This window comes from Haliotis rufescens, unplaced genomic scaffold (assembly GCF_023055435.1).
Source record: "Haliotis rufescens isolate VD_foot unplaced genomic scaffold, xgHalRufe1.0.p SCAF_6, whole genome shotgun sequence".
Taxonomy (NCBI): domain Eukaryota; kingdom Metazoa; phylum Mollusca; class Gastropoda; order Lepetellida; family Haliotidae; genus Haliotis; species Haliotis rufescens.
Genome location: NW_025964334.1, coordinates 4126377 through 4148343, shown reverse-complemented (window position 1 = coordinate 4148343; position 21967 = coordinate 4126377). Strand labels below are relative to the sequence as shown.

The 21967-nt window shown below is 42.2% G+C and overlaps 1 protein-coding gene across 3 annotated transcripts in view; it reads left to right on the top strand.

Annotated features, from left to right (window-relative positions):
- Positions 1-21967, top strand: part of LOC124113499 (transient receptor potential cation channel subfamily A member 1 homolog) — a 62329-nt gene that overhangs the window by 11279 nt on the left and 29083 nt on the right. The window contains exons 5-19 of one of the 3 annotated variants that reach the window (XM_048385999.1): positions 954-1154; positions 3729-3828; positions 4040-4238; positions 4559-4742; positions 5820-5909; positions 6095-6163; positions 6508-6579; positions 6757-6825; positions 9519-9584; positions 11315-11398; positions 11520-11567; positions 12207-12257; positions 13627-13734; positions 16320-16411; positions 16740-16886. In XM_048385999.1, the coding sequence (XP_048241956.1) occupies positions 954-1154; positions 3729-3828; positions 4040-4238; positions 4559-4742; positions 5820-5909; positions 6095-6163; positions 6508-6579; positions 6757-6825; positions 9519-9584; positions 11315-11398; positions 11520-11567; positions 12207-12257; positions 13627-13734; positions 16320-16411; positions 16740-16886 (1580 nt within the window). Of the gene's footprint in view, positions 1-953; positions 1155-3725; positions 3829-4039; positions 4239-4558; positions 4743-5819; positions 5910-6094; positions 6164-6507; positions 6580-6756; positions 6826-9518; positions 9585-11314; positions 11399-11519; positions 11568-12206; positions 12258-13626; positions 13735-16319; positions 16412-16739; positions 16887-21967 lie in introns of all 3 variants that reach the window. The other 2 variants (XM_048385998.1, XM_048386000.1) reach the window with 2 other exon arrangements.

Below are 21967 nucleotides of genomic sequence, written 5' to 3'. Positions count from 1 at the left end.
CAGTGTCTAACTGTGACGTAGCTAAGGCATTTAATAAGTTTTGGCAACGTTGGAGATATAAATTTCGAAACAATTTTGCGAGGGCACGAGACCTAGCTAGCCAAGCGGGATCAGTAGCCATATCTGTGCTTGTCGACCTCTGCGGCTTGAAACCTTCTCCACAAATTAAAATAGTTGGATTTGGCCGAAATATGTTCGAATTGTTACCTTGTTTCGTTTTGTCGCTGTGTGTACATCTGACTACACTTTTTAACGTTTTGACAGGACAGGTCGACTGTCAACAACGTCTGAGCGTGACCGTGACGTCTCATAGACTAGGGTTAGAGTAGCTTCCCTTTGACAAAGGGCAGTTACTCTAGCGCACAGACCGATGAATTGCCGCGAAATGCAAGTGAAACAATTGTTGTTTTGCGTATATGTTGCTTCGCCACTGAGTAAGAAACAGATTTCAGTTGGAACTACATTGGCTACTGTCACTGTCCGACTGACACATCACTTACCCTGTGACGTAAAAAATATTAATGCGCGCATTCCAGGAAAACTCGCAAAGTTTAGGTAATGTTTGTGAGAGAGTGAAAGCGATTTTCAAGCACAGAATTAAAGAATGACATTATATGATAAAGAGGTTATCACGCTTGTGTGTTTACGGATGGTAAATATCCTGCATTAGGAATAAACATTGTATTTAGCGAGCCTTGGCGAGCTAAATACATAGTGTTTATTCCTAATACAGGATATTTACCATCCCCAAACACATTCGCGTGATAACCTCTATTTATTAATCATGTGAATATTATTAGCAATGATCTGCACAGTACGATGACGCCTAGCACGACAACATAGATTGCTGGGGACCTACTCTAACCTGAGATCCCCCATGTGGTAGAACTCATGATGAACTGTCTGTACTGTCACAACTCCCAGAATTACCGAGGGCATGTCACGTGTTCCAGAGTGCAGACCGCCATGGCATGACCCCTCTCCACGTAGCTGCTAAATATGGTCAGGTGACGATAGCCACGTACCTGCTGGACAAAGATGCGAGCAGCCTGTCCCTGGACGGCGACAACTCCACCCCCCTGCACTATTCAGCCGCGGCCGGCAACCTGGACATGACCAACCTGTTCCTGGAGAGGACAGAAAATGTCACTGAAGTAGGTCATTTGTCAGGGCAGGTAGAACGAGGCCTCTCTTGGTGCACACGAAACTTTTTAATGTAACAAATGGACATATGATGAATACAGTAGGATAAAGTTATATATCTGCTACAGGACTGTTGGTAATGTCTGCAACCCATGCTTGTTAGAGGCGACTCTGCTTGTCGTAAGAGGCGACTAACGGAATCGGGTGGTCAGGCTCGCTGACTTGGTAGATGCATGTCATCGTATACCAGTTGCTGGGAGTTGTGATTAACAAACACGTCATGGTAATACAGGTAGTGTTTTTGACCTTAGACAATACCTCAAAAAAGTATGGAGCTGCAGGATAAGGTAAAGGAGTTACATTTGATATTTCATGTGAAAATGTTCCTTAAAGTCTCTACTTGACATGACACGTGAAACAGATCAGTAGGGGGTATAACCGCCACGTGCCCGGATGACACATTCCACCCTACGTCTCATGCCTCCAGTCAGACGTTGGATCTGTTGATGGGTCAACAACAACCACTTCTGTTTTAATGCTGCTCCCAAATAATCTTGTACAGGAGGCTCTCTTGCCTGTATGCGCCGCCCAAGAATATCCCAAACATGTTCAAGGGGGTTCAGATCTGGGCTCATTGCTGGCCAGGGTAGAGTAGTTATTACATTGGCCCTCATATAATCCAAGACTGCAAGCGAACGATGAGGCCTGGCACTGTCATCCATGTACTGAGGTTGAGTAGCAAGAGGGCGGTTGACAAAATGAGGAACGACGACTCAACACGTCTCGGATGTACTGAGCCCCTGTTGAGTTGCCCCTTATGGTGACAAAGTCCAACCTGCAATCATGAGAGATACACCCAATACCGAGCCCCCGCCGTATGCAGCAGTCGGCTTAATATTCCTGGGGGTGTAGGCCGTGTTCCGGTGCCTCCAAACTCTCGTTCTTCCATCAGTGACGTGGAGCAGAAAGCGACTTTCGTCTGAGCAATGGATCCGTCTCCAAGTTCTCAGATTCCAGTTCTGTCGCGCAATACACCATGCTAAACGAGGAGCTTTCTGGTGATCTCTCAACAAGGGACGCTTTATGACTCGTCTAGCCCACAGTCCTGCTGGTTTCAGCCAGTTCCTGGCGGCTCTGGTGCTGAAACGACGATTGGGCAACCACAGCTATTTCAGACGAGTACTTGTTAAAAAGGGTTCTCGGCGTATGACACGAAGGTCCCTGTCTTCGCGATGTGTCGTCACGGGAGGTCTTCCGGATATGGGACGGTCCTGTACATCACCAGTTTGAGCATGACTGATTACATCATCTCGAGAAAACATAATTATTCCCGTAATTATATCTTTCATGACTTACAAATATTGGAGCCAAACAATAATGAAATTAGGGTGTGCTTAACTTCTTCTTTTTGGTGTGTATATATCATTAAGGCACATTTTTGGCGTCACAATGAGCGATATGACGTCATAATGATGACGCGAGGCGAAGAACGAAAGTTTTGCAAAGCTTGATTAGTTTTCTTCAGGGGTGTCTACTTCAGGTTAGCTTTCCAAGTTGCTTTCAATGCTTGTCACATGTTTGAGTGAAGTATTACAGTGTAAACAAACTGTTTGAGCATACAGAGCGCCATATTTTGTTCAAAGGCTTAGTGGTGTTGTCGGTGATTCCGTAATTCAGATCCGTGGTCTAGTGGTAGAGCGTCCGCCCGGAGAGCGGAAGGTCCGGGGTTCGATCCCCGGCCGCGTCATACTAAAAGACGTTAAAAGATGGTACTTGTTGTTACCCTGTCTGGCGCTCGGCATTAAGGGGCTAAAACAAGGACTGGTTGGCTCGGAGTCAGTATACTGTGCCTGAGTGGGGTATTCATGTTAAACTGCGGCATGGTATCTCAGTGGGCTAGCACTATAAATCGGCATTAGTCCGGACTAGTACAAGCAGCCACACACACACACACACACACACACACACACACACACACACGTGCATGCACGTCGCTATTTAAGTGCAATAATCTTGGACGCAACGTTAAACCCAATTTCACCTCAAATCACCGTAATTCAGATCGACAGCCAACTCAAAACACTGGACTCAACCCATGCCGCTTCACTCAATATATTTGCGAACACTTAAGAGTTCGCGTTTAATTTAGTCGTAGTAGAATGGAGATTAACATACTGTGTTTTCAATGTAGAGCTATAGGTACCTGTAGAATTAACCGTGCTATTTTGAATTTGGAACCGAACAGTACGTTTATCTCCTTAATACATATCAATTCATATTAATCCATACGAAACATAGATGTAAAAAATGGCTATGCAACATTTTTCACAAAGTGCAAATACCATTGTACAAGAGTATGACAGACACCATTTGGACGCCATGATTAATGACTTCGCAAACACAATGACGTTACAGCGTATCATTGTTACGTCATGTCGACCCTGATGGATAATACAGTGATTATACAATACATGTTTATATCCATTGGAGTTTTCCGAACTCGTGTGCCAGTTGATTTATTTCCAAACTACTTGTTTCGTGTGTGCGGTCTGGCGTCTCACATCTGACTACCTATTTTCCAGCAGCTCGTGAACCAAAAGGACAAAGAGGGAAACACGGCACTCCACCTTTCTGCAGAGAACGGACACGAGAAAGTAGCAAATATCTTGCTCAGCAAAGGTATAGGTATGTACTTTTTACTTTTCTTATTCTACTTGAAAAATATATACATATTTTTGGTCTTATGACATTACACTCGCACATCGGGAAAAACGTCCTACCTCTCTGTCGGTTTGAAATAATTGGTAGCGGCAACGTCACTGAACGTCTGCTCAAATCGGCGAAAATAAACGGAACTAGTGTTGAATGATGCGCCTGACTGACTCCATCCCAACAGATGTCAAGTTGACACAGGCGAGGAATGACGGTATGTGGCCCGTCCACCTGGCGGCCGCCTCTGGTAAACTGTCTATTGTGGAGGAGCTGACAAGTCAACCTGAGGACTTCAACAGGACAAACCGGCACAACTCCACGGCACTCCACATCGCTGCCCAGTACAACCGCTGCGACGTCGCCAACTACATCTTGCAACAAAAGTGAGCGGAGACTTGTCCCTGAAGTGATCTTTACACTTCCACTGCAGGAACCGATTCTTTAACATAGCCATACGTCTGTCGTAGCGCTAAAACCCTTGTCCTGAACTGAAGTTCGATATCATGGGAACAGTGGCGTTTGTGTTTATTATGTTGGCGTTCGAATCCAATTGTCTAATTTGATGCTTGTCAGATGATGGAGGGGTTTCATTTTGTATATAATCAAAGTCTAATTTTAAACGTGTACAAACTTAATAGTCTGAACTGCTACATACAATGTGGAGTATACTTTTAGACATACTAATGTTACTGATTATTTGAAGGGATGGCTCGCTCGGGCGAAAAGATAAGGACGGGAACACGGCCCTCCATATAGCTGCCAGATATGGACACACAAAGTTGGTGAGAAGTCTGATGGATAGAGGGGCTGATATCAGCTCCACCAACGTCCAGAGACAGATACCGTTACATGCTGCAGCAGAGCACGGACACATGGACACCTTCAACGTACGTAAAGTGGCACTTGTAGGCAGTAGACTCTGCCTTACGCTACCACTGGTTAACATTGACGAACTTGTCGGAGCACTTGTCGAGGATCGGGGACTTTGATGAGACAGTTGAGACATGTGTTCTCTAGAGGGTTACGAGAGACATGTGTTATCACTGGGGTTCGGGAAGACATGTGTTCTCAGGGGAGTTTGGAGAGACATGTGTTCTCTGGAGAGACATGTGTTCCTTAGAGGAGATGGAGAGACATGTGTTCTCTAGAGGAGATGGAGAGACATGTGTTCTCTAGAGGGGATGAAGAGACATGTGTTCTCTAGAGGAGATGGAGAGACATGTGTTCTCAAGAGGAGATGGAGAGACATGTGTTCTCTAGAGGGGATGGAGAGACATGTGTTCTCTAGAGTAGATGGACTGACATGTGTTCTCTAGAGGGGATGGAGAGACATGTGTTCTTTAGAGGGGATGGAGAGACATGTGTTCTCTAGAGGAGAGCGAGAGACATGTGTTCTCTAGAGGAGATGGAGAGTAATGTGTTCTCTAGAGGGGATGGAGAGACATGTGTTCTCTAGAGGGGATGGAGAGACATGTGTTCTCTAGAGGGGATGGAGAGACATGTGTTCTTTAGAGGAGATGGAGAGACATGTGTTCTCTAGAGGGGATGGAGAGACATGTGTTCTCTAGAGGAGATGGAGAGTAATGTGTTCTCTAGAGGGGATGGAGAGACATGTGTTCTCTAGAGGGGATGGAGAGACATGTTACTAGAGGGTTACGAGAGACATGTGTTCACAAAGGAGTTTGGAGAGACATGTGTTCTAGAGAGGGGTTGGAAGGACATGTGTTTTCTAGGGAGATTTGAGAGACATATCTTCTCAAGGGAGTTTTGAGAGACATGTATTCTCAAGGGAGTTTGGAGAGACTGTTCTCACTGTGTTTTGGGGAGATAAATGTTCTTAGGGAACCACCACTGTTTGAAAGTGATTCATACACACTTGCTTATTATATAGTTGGAATCGCGCAATAGATTTCTCATGATTATGGAAAGGGCATTACATGTAAAAATGCCACATTTTATTTCAGGTGCTTTTGACGCCTTCTAATCCCACCAATTCAAGCGAATCTCTGAAAGTGGACGTTGAGACGAAAAAGAAAATTGTTGAACTCCTGGAGGTATGTTGGGGTTTTAAAGAAACATTTAAAGATTTTGAATTGTTATAAATAAATGTATTACCGTGTTTTCATTTAATGTTGGAAGGAGCCCCAAAACGTAAGTTAAAGGAGTTGTGTATATAAATAAAATATAAAGACAAGTATCACTTCCCACCATCACGTCCATGTATGTTCTGTTCCTGCAGTCTTTGGTCGGTGCAGGAGACCCACAAGAGAAGGAGAAAATCATAGGATCAATTTCAGAAGTACTGCAGGTGAGCTACGGTGTTTAGGAAACCAATCTGAGGAATTATAGACACTATGTGGCTTTTTGGTCAAATGGCATGTTTATCTTATCGAATGACCGAATGAACAGCTTCGAGTAAAATGTTAACATGTTCAGGACAAGAGAGGACATACGTTCTATTTATTTTGTATTGTCTTTCTTACGATGTTGCTGTCTAAACCATGGTGTCACTGAGGCAGACTGGAAGAAGTTCCGGAACATTGTGTAAATGCACTCGAGTGGGATATCAGTTTTATTGTCTCTGATAAATACATTATAAATGATGTTATCTTGCAAACCTAGAAAATATACATAATGATCTTTCATTTCCAGATTCTTTTGTCTTCTAAAAAACAGTCAGGTGTGAATGACGTTACACGACAGAAGGCTGCACAACTGATACAGGTAGGTTAAGGTCGTAGAAAAAGCATGCAGAGTTAAATGTTCACCGACATATTGTCCCGTTTCTAATTGACCACAGATGCTGAACATTACTCTCTGAATGAGTAATGTTTTGAGATCAACAGTATGTAGCCTTCTGTCACAACTACACTGAATCATGTTTCCCATTTATTCCTGCAGACTCTGGTAGATGTCAAAGACACCAAAGAAAAGGAAAGATTGATAAAGAGAATATCAGAGGTACTTCAGGTAAGATGACGTCGAAGGGGGAGAATATCAGAGGGACTTTAGGTATTGTGACGTGGAAGGGGGAGCATATCAGAGGGACTTTAGGTATTGTGACGTGGAAGGGGGAGCATATCAGAGGGACTTCAGGTATGGTGACATGGAAGGGGGAAAATATCAGAGGGACTTTAGGTATGGTGACGTGGAAGGGGGAGAATATCAGAGGGACTTTAGGTATGGTGACGTGGAAGGGGGAGAATATCAGAGGGACTTTAGGTATGGTGACGTGGAAGGGGGAGCATATCAGAGGGACTTCAGGTATGGTGACATGGAAGGGGGAGAATATCAGAGGGACTTTAGGTATTGTGACTAGGAAGGGGGAGCATATCAGAGGGACTTCAGGTATGGTGACATGGAAAGGGGAGCATATCAGAGGGACTTCAGGTAAGACGGCGTGGAAGGGGGAGCATATCAGAGGGACTTCAGGTATTGTGACGTGGAAGGGGGAGCATATCAGAGGGACTTTAGGTATTGTGACGTGGAAGGGGGAGCATATCAGAGGGACTTCAGGTATGGTGACGTGGAAGGGGGAGAATATCAGAGGGACTTTAGGTAAGACGGCGTGGAAGGGGGAGCATATCAGAGGGACTTTAGGTATTGTGACGTGGAAGGGGGAGCATATCAGAGGGACTTTAGGTATTGTGACGTGGAAGGGGGAGAATATCAGAGGGACTTTAGGTATTGTGACGTGGAAGGGGGAGCATATCAGAGGGACTTCAGGTATGGTGACATGGAAAGGGGAGCATATCAGAGGGACTTCAGGTATTGTGACGTGGAAGGGGGAGCATATCAGAGGGACTTTAGGTAAGATGGCGTGGAAGGGGGAGCATATCAGAGGGACTTCAGGTAAGATGGCGTGGAAGGGGGAGCATATCATAGGGACTTTAGGTATTGTGACTACCTCGCTAAGGTAGAATGGGAAAGGACATCTTTTCCTAGTGTAGTACTCATATCTTCTTGGTTGACTTTTGGTGGTGATCCTTTTTCTTTATGTACTTGATCAATGCATGTTCCTCAAGGGTGGTCATTTTCTAAAGGTCACATATCTCTGCTAACCAACTTGTCACAGCGAAAGAATTTGCACAGTTGGCTGGAGTTTGTGCAGATATACCCCTATGACATCATGTAATGCCCACAACAAGATTTCAATATTACGCAATTCTTTCTATGTGGGGCTCAGAACATGTCGGTCCGCCCTTGTACGGCCCGTCATGCATGTGGAACGCTCAAATTGATGCGGGTCTCAACATTGAAAGAAGAAACCTAAAATTTCACCGGTGAGGGGAAATGTTCAAGGCATCTTACCTATTACAAGGTAGACACAAGTTTATGGATACATCTTACCTATTACAAGGTAGACACAAGTTTATGGATACATCTTACCTATTACAAGGCAGACACAAGTTTATGGATACATCTTACCTATTACAAGGTAGACACAAGTTTATGGATACATCTTACCTATTGCAAGGAAGACACAAGTTTATGGATACATCTTACCTATTACAAGGTAGACACAAGTTTATGGATACATCTTACCTATTACAAGGTAGACACAAGTTTATGGACACATCTTACCTATTACAAGGTAGACACAAGTTTATGGATACATCTTACCTATTGCAAGGTAGACACAAGTTTATGGATACATCTTACCTATTACAAGGTAGACACAAGTTTATGGATACATCTTACCTATTGCAAGGAAGACACAAGTTTATGGATACATCTTACCTATTACAAGGTAGACACAAGTTTATGGATACATCTTACCTATTACAAGGTAGACACAAGTTTATGGATACATCTTACCTATTACAAGGTAGACACAAGTTTATGGATACATCTTACCTATTACAAGGTAGACACAAGTTTATGGATACATCTTACCTATTACAAGGTAGACACAAGTTTATGGATACATCTTACCTATTACAAGGTAGACACAAGTTTATGGATACATCTTACCTATTACAAGGTAGACACAAGTTTATGGATACATCTTACCTATTACAAGGTAGACACAAGTTTATGGATACATCTTACCTATTACAAGGTAGACACAAGTTTAAGGATACATCTTACCTATTACAAGGTAGACACAAGTTTATGGATACATCTTACCTATTACATGGTAGACACAAGTTTATGGATACATCTTACCTATTACATGGTAGACACAAGTTTATGGATACATCTTACCTATTACAAGGTAGACACAAGTTTATGGATATATCTTACCTATTACAAGGTAGACACAAGTTTATGGATACATCTTACCTATTAAAAGGTAGACACAAGTTTATGGATACATCTTACCTATTACATGGTAGACACAAGTTTACGGATACATCTTACCTATTACAAGGTAGACACAAGTTTATGGATACATCTTACCTATTACAAGGTAGACACAAGTTTATGGATACATCTTACCTATTACAAGGTAGACACAAGTTTATGGATACATCTTACCTATTACAAGGTAGACACAAGTTTATGGATACATCTTACCTATCACAAGGTAGACACAAGTTTATGGATACATCTTACCTATCACAAGGTAGACACAAGTTTATGGATACATCTTACCTATTACAAGGTAGACACAGGTTTATGGATACATCTTACCTATTCAATTATATGATGTATTTCAGGAAGCACCCGGAGTCTTGACTCTTGATGAAGATGACGCAGGGAAACGCTTCCAGCATATTGTCACGGTAATTTTGCCGCTTTGATTCTGGGTTAGAACTGTTCCCAAACAGTCTTGTTATACGAGGTGACTGGGCGGATCGGATAGTCAGGTTCGGTGACTTAAACAACAAACCAACAGACTGTCAGACAATAATCATTGGGACTTGCATCAAACTGTTGTAGAGGTAACGGTAGTCACAGTATTTATACAGATACGAACTTCGTATAGAGCATCTTATTAACTGCAGCTTAGAAAATATCTCTTCTTATCTCACGATGATGAGAGTGAGGAATGCTGTCAGCGATTTCGATGTCGAGAATCGTGATATATTTGAAAAGCAGCACCTCTAGATTAGAGCTATTATTTTTTGAGTTTTTGACGTTTATTTGAAACCTCTAAATTGATTTGAAACATAACGCGTTAGATGGCACTGGCATATGTACTGTCAGTGTATGTTATTACTAGAGACCCGAAATTTGGAAATAATTATAAAATATTCCCATTTATAGTGATGATTCCCTTCCAGAGGAAATAATTGTTATATCATTTTTAAAGTGAAGTTTACACAACATGCGGTTTTTCTGTTGGACGAGAGGTCGGTCACATGACCGCGATACTGACTTTTCATTTTGACGTTCACACGTTTTTCACGAGACTGTATTCTTGAAATGACGTAAACACTGAGGGACTACTTCCACATTCCCGGGGAAACGCCTGAGAATTCCCTAGCACGAATACCTACGAAAGCGTTCATTCTGATCATTTCGACTCTTTAATCTTGAACACTGCGTTTTAGCATACATTGGGATAGGTCAGAGAGTTTGAACGAATGTCCGTTCAAGAATATCCTCACTACGCCCCGTCCTAGTGAACAAAACGAAGAAATGCGCATCCAACTATCTACTCAATCCGTGTCTAGATTGGCAAGTGACAGTCCACAGCAATGTATAAATGTACCTTAGTATCTATTTTAGACATTATTATAATCGCCTTTCAATGATCGGCAAACTGTTCAATGATGACTAACACTTGTAATCGCCACGGTTTCATAAATAACTTCGGAAATCTGTGCCGTCAGACTCATAGTGTCGGCCATTTTGACGTCTCGTATTTGATGCCTATGTTTTACTACGCGCTGTCAAAGTGATTGACTGTGGTAGTACTTGAGAGACCTTTTCCATATTTGGACCTATTTGTTGTAACAAAACTACAAAAAATGTTCCTGTTGAGCAAGTTGAGCATACATCTGCTTATGTTACCTCTCCTTTTGATGATCTATTTTATTCCGCGTTACAGTTGGTTGTTGAATGACTGTCAGTGTAAACATGTCACACGCACTACAAGCAATTGTGTAATACATCCCTCGAGGTATAAAATAGTGACATAAAAACATAATAATTGACTTTCGCTTTGTCAGAGTTTATTGGGAATATGAACCTTCATAGAGTCAGGGCCAACTGTGTGGACGTTTGAGCTCCTCTGTTAAAGTTCATACTCCAATGAACTCATTGGAGAAGGTTCATACGCCAATAAACTCACACATTGTGAAAGTCAATTTTAATTCAAACCTCTGATTCACCATTGCTCTGTTAGTGTTGGTAGAAAAGTAAATTACTTAAACACTTTTACCAGCTTCAACACGAGGCTGACTTTCCACCAACATTCCTGGTGACGTATATTTAGTAGGTTAGGAATATTTGACCGCCCAAAAGGTGATTTGATTGGTCAGGAAGTACATTTTGTCCTCTTCTGTAGATGGTTGTGGATGTGAAAAGATGGAAGAGCCGCGCGGCCAAAACACCACAAGACAACGGTGTGGAGTCTGGAAGCAACCTAGCGGTATGTATAGACATGTGTATTTACAATACAGTACATCCAAAGTGAATAAGATCAAGAGGGTCATATGTACAACAGTCACACTGATTCATATAGTAAACTACAGCTTCATCACAATCCACAGAACGAGAGAAACGTCAGACGACAAAGCAAGGGAACTAACTCTGTACAGGTACATGGGATTCTGCTGTTAACCGCTTGGTGCTCTTGTCACAGTAACTGTCGCGTAAGCATAGTGTCGTAGTCATAGTGATACAATGTCTGCCACGTATTTTTGACAGGAACTGCGTTCAGTTCAAGTTGTTGTAGTTTCAGACACCTCAGTCTTCCATTGGCAAAGCCTGCTATCCACTCCCTAGTGGAGATTCCGGGTCAGAATAGATGTCCAGTGATCTATGCTTATACGAGGCGATTGCATGGATCGGGTGGTCAGACCCCCACCACCACCCACACACCACCACCCACCCACCCACCCACACACCACCCACCCACCAACCCATAACCCCAGCCCTCACGCACACACTTCTCTGACAATCAGTCTCTCCTCGCTTCTCTTTGATAATCACGGTTTTCGGACATTACAATTGTTTAGACCGTTATTTTCACATTACAGTAAACTACGATTATAACGAATACGCTTATAACGAACTGACGGATATAACTTATTTCTTTTGTCCCGACCATTTGCTGTACATATGCTTTATATGCTTATAATGAACCACGGTTATAACGAACTAAACTTAGTGGTCACTTTGAGTTCGTAATAACCGTAGTTTACTTAACTGATTGATGTCCTTTGGATTGGTTGTAGCCACTGAATGGGGGCAGCAGAGGGGGAAGTGCGCCAGTAGCACCATATGAGGTAGACTGTATACTTGTTTCTCACGTTAACTCTTGTGATATCTGATTGATTTATGTATTGAGTTATTGTGCGTGAATGTATTTGTTGCAGTCGTTGATGTTATTGATATTGCTGTAACCGCACCACAGTGGTTGCAGTCGTTGTTACTGCTCTGGCTGTAACCGCATCGCCGTTGTTACAGTCGTTGATGTTACTGTTGTAGCTGTAACCGCATCACAGTGGTTACAGTCGCTGCTGTTACTGTTGTGGTTGTAACCACATCACCGTTGTTACAGTCGCTGCTGTTACTGTTGGGGTTGTAACCGCATCACCTTTGTTACAGTTGTTGATGTTACTGTTGTAGCTGTAACCGCATCACAGTGGTTACAGTCGCTGCTGTTACTGTTGTGGTTGTAACCACATCACCGTTGTTCCAGTCACTGCTGTTACTGTTGTAACCACACCACCGCTGGTACAGTCACTGCTGTTACTGTTGTTGTAACCGCATCACCTTTGTTACAGTTGTTGATGTTACTAATGTAGCTGTAACCAAATCACCGTGGTTACAGTCGCTGCTGTTACTGTTGTGGTTGTAACCACATCACCGTTGTTACAGTCGCTGCTGTTACCGTTGCGGTTGTAACCGCATCACCTTTGTTACAGTTGTTGATGTTACTAATGTAGCTGTAACCAAATCACCGTGGTTACAGTCGCTGCTGTTACCGTTGCGGTTGTAACCGCATCACCGTGGTTACGGTTGTTGATGTGACTGTTGTAATATTAACTGCATCACCGTTGTTACAGTCGCTGCTGTTACCGTTGCGGTTGTAACCGCATCACCTTTGTTACAGTTGTTGATGTTACTAATGTAGCTGTAACCAAATCACCGTGGTTACAGTCGCTGCTGTTACCGTTGCGGTTGTAACCGCATCACCGTGGTTACGGTTGTTGATGTGACTGTTGTAATATTAACTGCATCACCATTGTTACAGTCGCTGCTGTTACTGTTGTGGTTGTAACCGCATCACGGTCGTAATATAAACCGCATCACCTTTGTTACAGTCGCTGCTGTTACTGTTGTGGTTGTAACCGCATCACGGTCGTAATATAAACCGCATCACCTTTGTTACAGTCGCTGCTGTTACTGTTGTGGTTGTAATCGCATCACGGTCGTAATATAAACCGCATCACCTTTGTTACAGTCGTTGATGTTACTGTTGTGATTGTAACCGCATCACCGTGGATGCAGTCGTTGATGTTACTGCTGTGGTTGTAACCGCATCACCGTGGTTGCAGTCGTTGATGTTACTCTTGTGATTATGGCCGTTCCACCGTTGTTACATGTGTTGATGTTACTGCTGTAGTTGTCACCGTATCACCGTTGTTGCAGTCGCTGCTGGGACTGCTTCACGCTCACATCTGGATCAACTCGGAGGACCAGAAAGGGAACACACCGCTACACCTGGCGGCGTCCAGTGGCCAAGAGGATATTGTTACGGTTAGAGCGTAAATAGACAATACCACACTCATTCTCGTTAGAAACCATTTTTACGAAACGACTGGACTTCTATGGTATATGACCGAGCGAGAGTTCCGTAAAAAATGGTATCTAACGAAAATGAGTGTGGTATTTTATTTACTTCCCATTTTAAATATATATTAAAGTGTAAATGAATAATAAATTGCGTTCGTTGACTGACCAAATTGAAACCGGTTGCAAAATCTGGTTGCGCATTAATATTGATATATGCCCAAATATGGGCATTGTTGACATTTCTATGCATAATTACGCATTAAAAACATGTTTCTGCAAACATAACAGCACCGACACAAAAGATCCTTTTGGAAGAATGTCTTCAACTTATGGTAATTCAAGCGCATTGTTGTTGGTACTCAGGACACCTATAAGAAAATTATAGAAGTCACATATGAATATCGGAGGGGGTACGGGTGGCCAAGTCGTCTAAGGCGCCGCGATTCGCTGTGCAGAGTTGCGTCCCTTGGGCACGCCAGAAACCTATGATTGTGGGTTCGAATCCCGGTTCGCCCCAATTATGTTTCTAGGTTTGTCAGCACCATACCCGTGCTCGTGGGTTTCACCGAAGTGGTAAACGTCTGAGACCTGCATCACTTCGGGCTTTCCTCCCACATTAAGCTGACACGCCGTTATATAACTGGAATATTGTTAAAAGCGGCGTTAAACCCAACTCACTCACTCACTCACTCACTATGAATATCAGACCAACGGCCGGTCACTCGCACTGCCGGGGTCCCGTCTGCGCAATCAAAATGGTTCAGTTTTCTTAATCTATTAGCTGAATTTATATCCTGTCCGTACCATTTTGGAAGAGGGAAATAAGAGTGTTCGACAAAGACATTCATGTTAACTGTACCACCCTATACTGAAGACGCGAAAATCAACAAACTCAAGTCTGCTTGCATGTTAGTGACAGCTTCGAACGAAGGGCAAGGTCACCACCGGGCGCGTCACGCTCATTTTGGACCCTCGATCAATCGGTAGACATTGCATATGGATATGCATGGCTCGATTATATTATGTCTGCAGTAGCTCTGTGCATAACTAAAATAGAATGCAAAGCGAATTTAATGCGTGTGACGATCTCGTTCGGTTTAATAAAGTGCGTGTAAATGTCTCTCGGTTTCGTAAGATTCCTTTAGTTCTGCCTTAAAGTTGAAAAAGCGAATGACGTCTCGCGATTTTTTTATGAATGAAAAAAGTAGTTCCAGTATGACAGAGGTTAGGGTTATCCAATCAAAACGAATAAAACGAGGTCAACCTTGTACGACACACGTGTGACGTACGGATTTAGTATCTTACCACCTGTATCTTCACCACCTGGGTAAAAAACTCATTCCTGTACCTCCATAGACAATGTCTCTGCTCTACGAGACACCGTGTCTGGTGGATGGAACAGGTGCTCTCGAAGCTAGACACTGCCTCTGTTGTACACCTGGACACCGTGTCTGGTGGATGTAACAGGTGCTCTCGAAGCTAGACACTGCCTCTGTTGTACACCTGGACACCGTGTCTGGTGGATGTAACAGGTGCTCTCGAAGCTAGACACTGCCTCTGTTGTACACCTGGACACCGCGTCTGGTGGATGTAACAGGTGCTCTCGAAGCTAGACACTGCCTCTGTTGTACACCTGGACACCGCGTCTGGTGGATGGAACAGTTGCTCTAGAAGCTAGACACTGCCTCTGTTGTACACCTGGACACCGCGTCTGGTGGATGTAACAGGTGCTCTCGAAGCTAGACACTGCCTCTGTTGTACACCTGGACACCGTGTCTGGTGGATGTAACAGGTGCTCTCGAAGCTAGACACTGCCTCTGTTGTACACCTTGACACCGCGTCTGGTGGATGTAACAGGTGCTCTCGAAGCTAGACACTGCCTCTGTTGTACACCTGGACACCGTGTCTGGTGGATGTAACAGTTGCTCTCGAAGCTAGACACTGCCTCTGTTGTACACCTGGACACCGCGTCTGGTGGATGTAACAGGTGCTCTCGAAGCTAGACACTGCCTCTGTTGTACACCTGGACACCGCGTCTGGTGGATGTAACAGGTGCTCTAGAAGCTAGACACTGCCTCTGTTGTACACCTGGACACCGTGTCTGGTGGATGTAACAGTTGCTCTCGAAGCTAGACACTGCCTCTGTTGTACACCTGGACACCGCGTCTGGTGGATGTAACAGGTGCTCTCGAAGCTAGACACTGCCTCTGTTGTACACCTGGACACCGCGTCTGGTGGATGTAACAGGTGCTCTCGAAGCTAGACGCTGCCTCTGTTGTACAACTAGACACCGCGTCTGGTAGGTTTACCTGTTGCTCTCAAAGCTAGACACTGCCTCTGTTGTACACCTGGACACCGCGTCTGGTAGGTTTACCTGTTGTTGTTTTAAAGCATATTTAGCCATTTATATCCGTTCACGGGGCGGCGTTGCTGGTTATATTTCATCTGTTCTTTCCACCAGATGCTTTGTCTACTGGAGTAGTTGTGGTTCGGTATGAGTTGAACACCATACCCTGTTCGGTACGCTGTTCCTTGTTTTTATACTCCAGTGCATCTTGAGAAATTATTCCGTGGTCCCAAACCGAAAGAATAATTCGGAGAGAACAGCGCTACATCTGGCTGCCATCAAGGGAAACACTAGGTACGTAGCACCATACGTTACATGTCTGTGTATCAGCGAACATATTATGGCCAAACAATTTTGCTTACAAAATCTGACAATTATTATAATAAGGAAGGAGCAAAACCATTAGAAATCGTATTGAAAGTTATCTGTGTTCATACAATTGAGGATTATACCAATTCTTCAAATTCATCGTAATTTTAAGATTTAACATCTCCAGTGGCAAGAAAGGGTCCTCGTCCATTCTATATTTAATGACAACGATTGTGAAAGTGGACAGAGCAGAAATAGTTGATATAACATTAAACTTATCAGATATTTGTAACACTAAGTTGTCGATGAACAGGTCCGCGGAGGTAATAGTGAAGGGGAGCGGGAACGCCGTGTTTGCCGAGGATCAGGGCGGAAACACCCCCCTCCACCTGGCCGCTCAGGGGAGACACAAGGACACCGTACAGTTACTTCTTCTCCACGGAGCCGACACAAAACACATGTAAGGATTGTAACAGGCACAAAGCACAAGTAAGGATTGTAACAGGCACTAAAACACAACTAAGGATTGTAACAGGCACTAAAACCGAGGTAAGGATTGCAACAGGCACTAAAACACAAGTAAGGGTTGTAACAGGCACTAAAACACAACTAAGGATTGTAACAGGCACTAAAACACAACTAAGGATTGTAACAGGCACTAAAACCGAGGTAAGGATTGCAACAGGCACTAAAACACAAGTAAGGGTTGTAACAGGCACTAAAACACAACTAAGGATTGTAACAGGCACTAAAACACACGCAAGTTTTTTTGACCGAAACATTAACGCAAGTATGGCTTGCAACAGGCATAAAAACACAAGTAAGCCCTTGTAACGCACCAGACACAGGGTGGACTTTTTAACAGAGAAATCACAAGTCAGGCAATTTAGGCCTGTGATATACACGAAAGGCAAGCAAGGCTTGTAACTGACACGAAAGGCAAGCAAGGCTTGTAACAGAGCAAAAACACAAGTAAGGCTTTTTACAAACACAAAAACACAAGTAAGGCTTGTAGCAGATACAAGAACACATGTGAGGCTGTTAACCAGTCGCAAAACATTAGGACTTTGTAACTGGCAGGAAACTTCACTTTTTCATTCGTTATCACAGGAAGGTTAGTAGTATAGGTAATAGGGGTTCTGGACCACTTCCACTGGAGCCGGATTTATATACCTATACTGCTACTACAGGTGGCATTTTTTATGCCAAAATGATTATGAGATTCAATGATAGTCATGAGATTAAGTTAAATTGGGTCTAGCTCACCAATACCTGGGGCCAATCATTGCTTTAGATGAGCCTAAATGGTAATAAAAATATTCTTCATTATTTTTATCGATAAAGCGATATTTCAACATTTTTATTAAGTTCTTCGTTCATTTTACTAGGAGACCAGACTGTATAACTACACTCTTCCTGTAAATTGATAAGAAACAATTGATAACCGTATTTGGTTGGTTTGACATCACTGATATAATAAAAACCTTGTGGTAATTCTCTCCATTTAATAGCTTTTTCGATTGTTGTGTTGTAATTCTCCATTATTATATATGTATGTAAGCATTTGTCTAAATGTGATCAAACGATAGTAAGCAATCTATTTTTAATCTCCAACCAGTTCTTTGGTTTTGGCACGGAATAACTGACGCGTTTGTTGCCTCCCCTGTTCTATGAACTTTTTTTTCTCGTCTTAGCTAATACCACTGGTCTTATGAGATTTTGATCGAATCTCCTGCTTCATTGCATTGTATTTGGTGAGTTCTGACAACACTAAACGAAACTCATCCTCGGATATCTTACAATCGACCATTGCTGTTGAAATATGATCCTCAATGCTGTTCAACTTTGCTTCGGCGAGTATCCGAAAACTATCGTGTTTTAATGCTTTCTTTTGTAATCTACGAGAAATGAATTTTATCGCTATTCTTGCCAGTCCCGAGACTCCAGCTGCTATTTCCATGCCGAGCACGATTGGCGCGGCGATTATAGTTGAAAGTAAACCGACACCCGCTACACCGAGTCCCATGCCAGCTGCTACAAGCACGGTGTCAACTCCGTCGAGAGCATTCACGGCTCTGCGATACTTTTTATACAATCCAAGTCTCAACTCTCTATCCTTCTCTATTCGATGTTTTATGTCGCTTATTAGATGTAATCGAAATCCATCAATAGTTTCCATCTTTTCAATTGCTTCATCCAGCGCCGGATATAAACTCATAGTGTATATTACGGTTATATAATAGTCTTTAATTGGTCTTGCTTAAATGTATTGAGAGTATACATCAATCTTATCAAATGTATATTATACGGCAAGAATATCTTAGTAAGAGAAATACTTCCACTTTTAATAATTTGGACCCCCCTCGAGGGTTGCAACGGGCGATGCTCCGATATGAATAATACTGCAACGTTGACGTTGGTGTTTCTTGAGCCATTTAATGGATAGACCTGGTAATATTTCGAAGGCATCTACCGGTGCATCTCCGAACAAGACTTCAATAATAAGCATAGAAGTATTAGGTATTGCACTCAGGTTAACTTTAATATCATCGAATTCAGTAACCAAATTTAAACTAACATTTTTTAAGGCCTGACGACTATATAACATATGACCTGGGTCTTCTGGCTGAAAAGTGACTAACACGCTTTTTCGTTTTGATGGGATATAAGCCGCGAGTACGATGCCACTATTTATTATCTTAGTTAAATTATGTCCCTTACCTATCATCGCATAAGGTGGGGTAATGACGATATTCAGTAGCCACTCAATGTTTGCTTCGACCATAGTCCATTTATTATCGGCGTTGCGAATAATATTGTACGAAGTGTTTTTAAGGAGTCTACTATCGTCGACATCGCTTAAATCTTCTAGATTACCCCTGAATGTGACTTCTTTCCGCTTGTATACATTATCGTGTAAGTGTAAAGTGTATAACTTACCATTGGTACCGAGTTTATCGAATCCTTCTGTGTCTCCGAGATCAAATCGGAAAGCGCAATTGTATTACATTGTGTGAGCGTTCCAGGGCCTGATGCATCAACCATTATTTTTAATATGGAGTGTTACACTTAAGTATCCTATATGTACTGGTTGGTGTTTTACATTTAACACAGAAATTTTGAGGTCTGAAATAATACCACGCTTTAATTTTTTATATTGTAATGACGAGAAAGATTCCGTTCTACCGCTATATACTTTTCATTTTTCACTGGAACAGATCTGAGCAGAGTTGAAGGACTTTCTAGTTGAATATTATCCGTCGTACTGATTTGATCAAGATGGATACACAACTCTTTATAGGGAACTAAATCGGGTAATTTAACCTCCTGATCAATTAAGCGTATAAATCCAAGTGTAGCTGATGGGTCCAAAAAAACTATATTTGATTCTTCATTGTCAAATTTCACTGTCCCAGTCGCCTCATTTTCTGTGAGACTAATTCCATTAGGCTTAAAAATTTCATCATTGAGTGAGCTTAGGCTGTAATACCCATCAGGTATAGTAATGGATTTGATAATACCAAATGGAGATACTAGCATTATCCTATTATTATCTTTTGCAGCATTTATATTGGTCCACAGCGGGTAATACGTTACATCGCATAGGGCGACTTCGAGTTGTCCATCCGAGTTATCGATAGTACGAAGCAGTTGAATAGACTGACCATTTGTTATTCCCAGGAGTGTAATATACATATCAAATATACAATGATACTATATCATAACTTAAATATGGAATCAACCATTATTTATAATATGGAGTGTTACACTTAAGTATCCTATATGTACAGGTTGGTGTTTTACATCTAATACAGAAATTTTGAGGTCTGAAATAATACCCCGCTTTAATTTTTTATATTGTAATGGTGAGAAAGATTCCGTTCTGCCACTATTGTATTTTTCATCTTTAACTGGAACACATCTGAGTAGAGTTGAAGGACTTTCTTGTTGAATATTATCCGTCGTACTGATCTGATCAAGATGGATGCACAACTCTTTCTAGGGAACTAAATCAGGTAAATCGAGTCCCTGATCTGATGTCTTGAGTACTGTTATTTCTCCTCTCCATCCAAGTGTGTATGCTAAGTTCTCGTAATGCTTTACATCCTTTTTTCCAGCGTTTAAAATCAGTAACCCATTCGACTCATTTTGTGTTAGACTAACTCCATTAGGCTTAAAAAATTCATCATTGAGTGAGCATACGCTGTAATACCCATCATTATTATAACCCCTCGCAGCATTTATATTGGTCCACCGTGGGTAATACGTTACATCGCATAGGGCGACTTCGAGTTGACCATCTGAGTTATCGATAGTATGAAGCAGTTCAATAGACTGACCATTTGTTATTCCCGGGAGTGTAACATACATATTAAATATACAATGATACTATATCATAACTTAAATATGAAATCAAGACACATTACTAATCAGTCGATTATAGTAACTGCCTCTGGTGCTGAATTTATCGTTAAATTCCACGATATCTTTTAAAAATACAGTTTCACGGCAACTAATGATACAATGGTGGACGATTGGTTTAACCGTCCGATGCAATTTTGGCAGAATCAGTTAAACTTTGCCGTATGGTGTGCCACAACGGGATGTGGCGTATCTGTTAATGCCCCAGGATTTAAACTATATAAGTCTGTTATATTATTTCACGTGTACTATCAGATAAGACGTATACTTAAAGAAATTAGTGCTCCATTACCGCTGGATCCAGCATGGAATCACGCAAATAATCATTATAATAAGAGGGCCTTCGAACGTATTTGTAATGAATTTGATGTTTCTACGAGTAAAGATTGGCGCATGAAAGGACCTAGTCATGGTCTAGGTATTCCGTACAATGGACAAAGAACTATTAAAGATAAAAGCGATTATTTAATTAAAGCGGGTGTGATCCCTTCAGGCTTTGCTCTCTCGAGTAAACAGTTTAGAGCAGATCGTATGAACTTTGATAGTGGCATTCCTTATATTATAACAAAGTTTGTGCATCCAAACGACACAACAGATGCTTGGAATGAATTTCTTAATGATAAAACGGAAAATAATTTTACTAACCCAGGATTTGAAAGAGTTAATGAATCGATAAGAACTTATGTATGGGCAATTCTCGGTGCACAATCGCAAACACGAACGTCCATTATCAGTACTGGGACAGCGTTCGATGCACAAAAACAGTTTGTCGCAAACGTGGAGGACGCCATTAATTCACCAGTTGACATACCATCGTCAATCCAAAGTGGACTACGTTTATGCGCCGGGACTATACATGTCTCCGAGTAATATGGAACTTAAGATTGGTCAAGTGATAGGCTATAATAATAAAATTGTTATCGCTACCGAACAACAAAAAACAGGTATAAATTCAGATATTAACGTCGAATTAATAACGCAAACAATCACGGGCGAAAAGAGAATAGTCAAGCCGCAAACACCAACTATCGCTCAACCAACTACTGACGCACAAGTGCCACCGCATATTAAGGCTAAAAATCAACAACATATCGATGAAAAACAGCGCTTGTAGTTGGT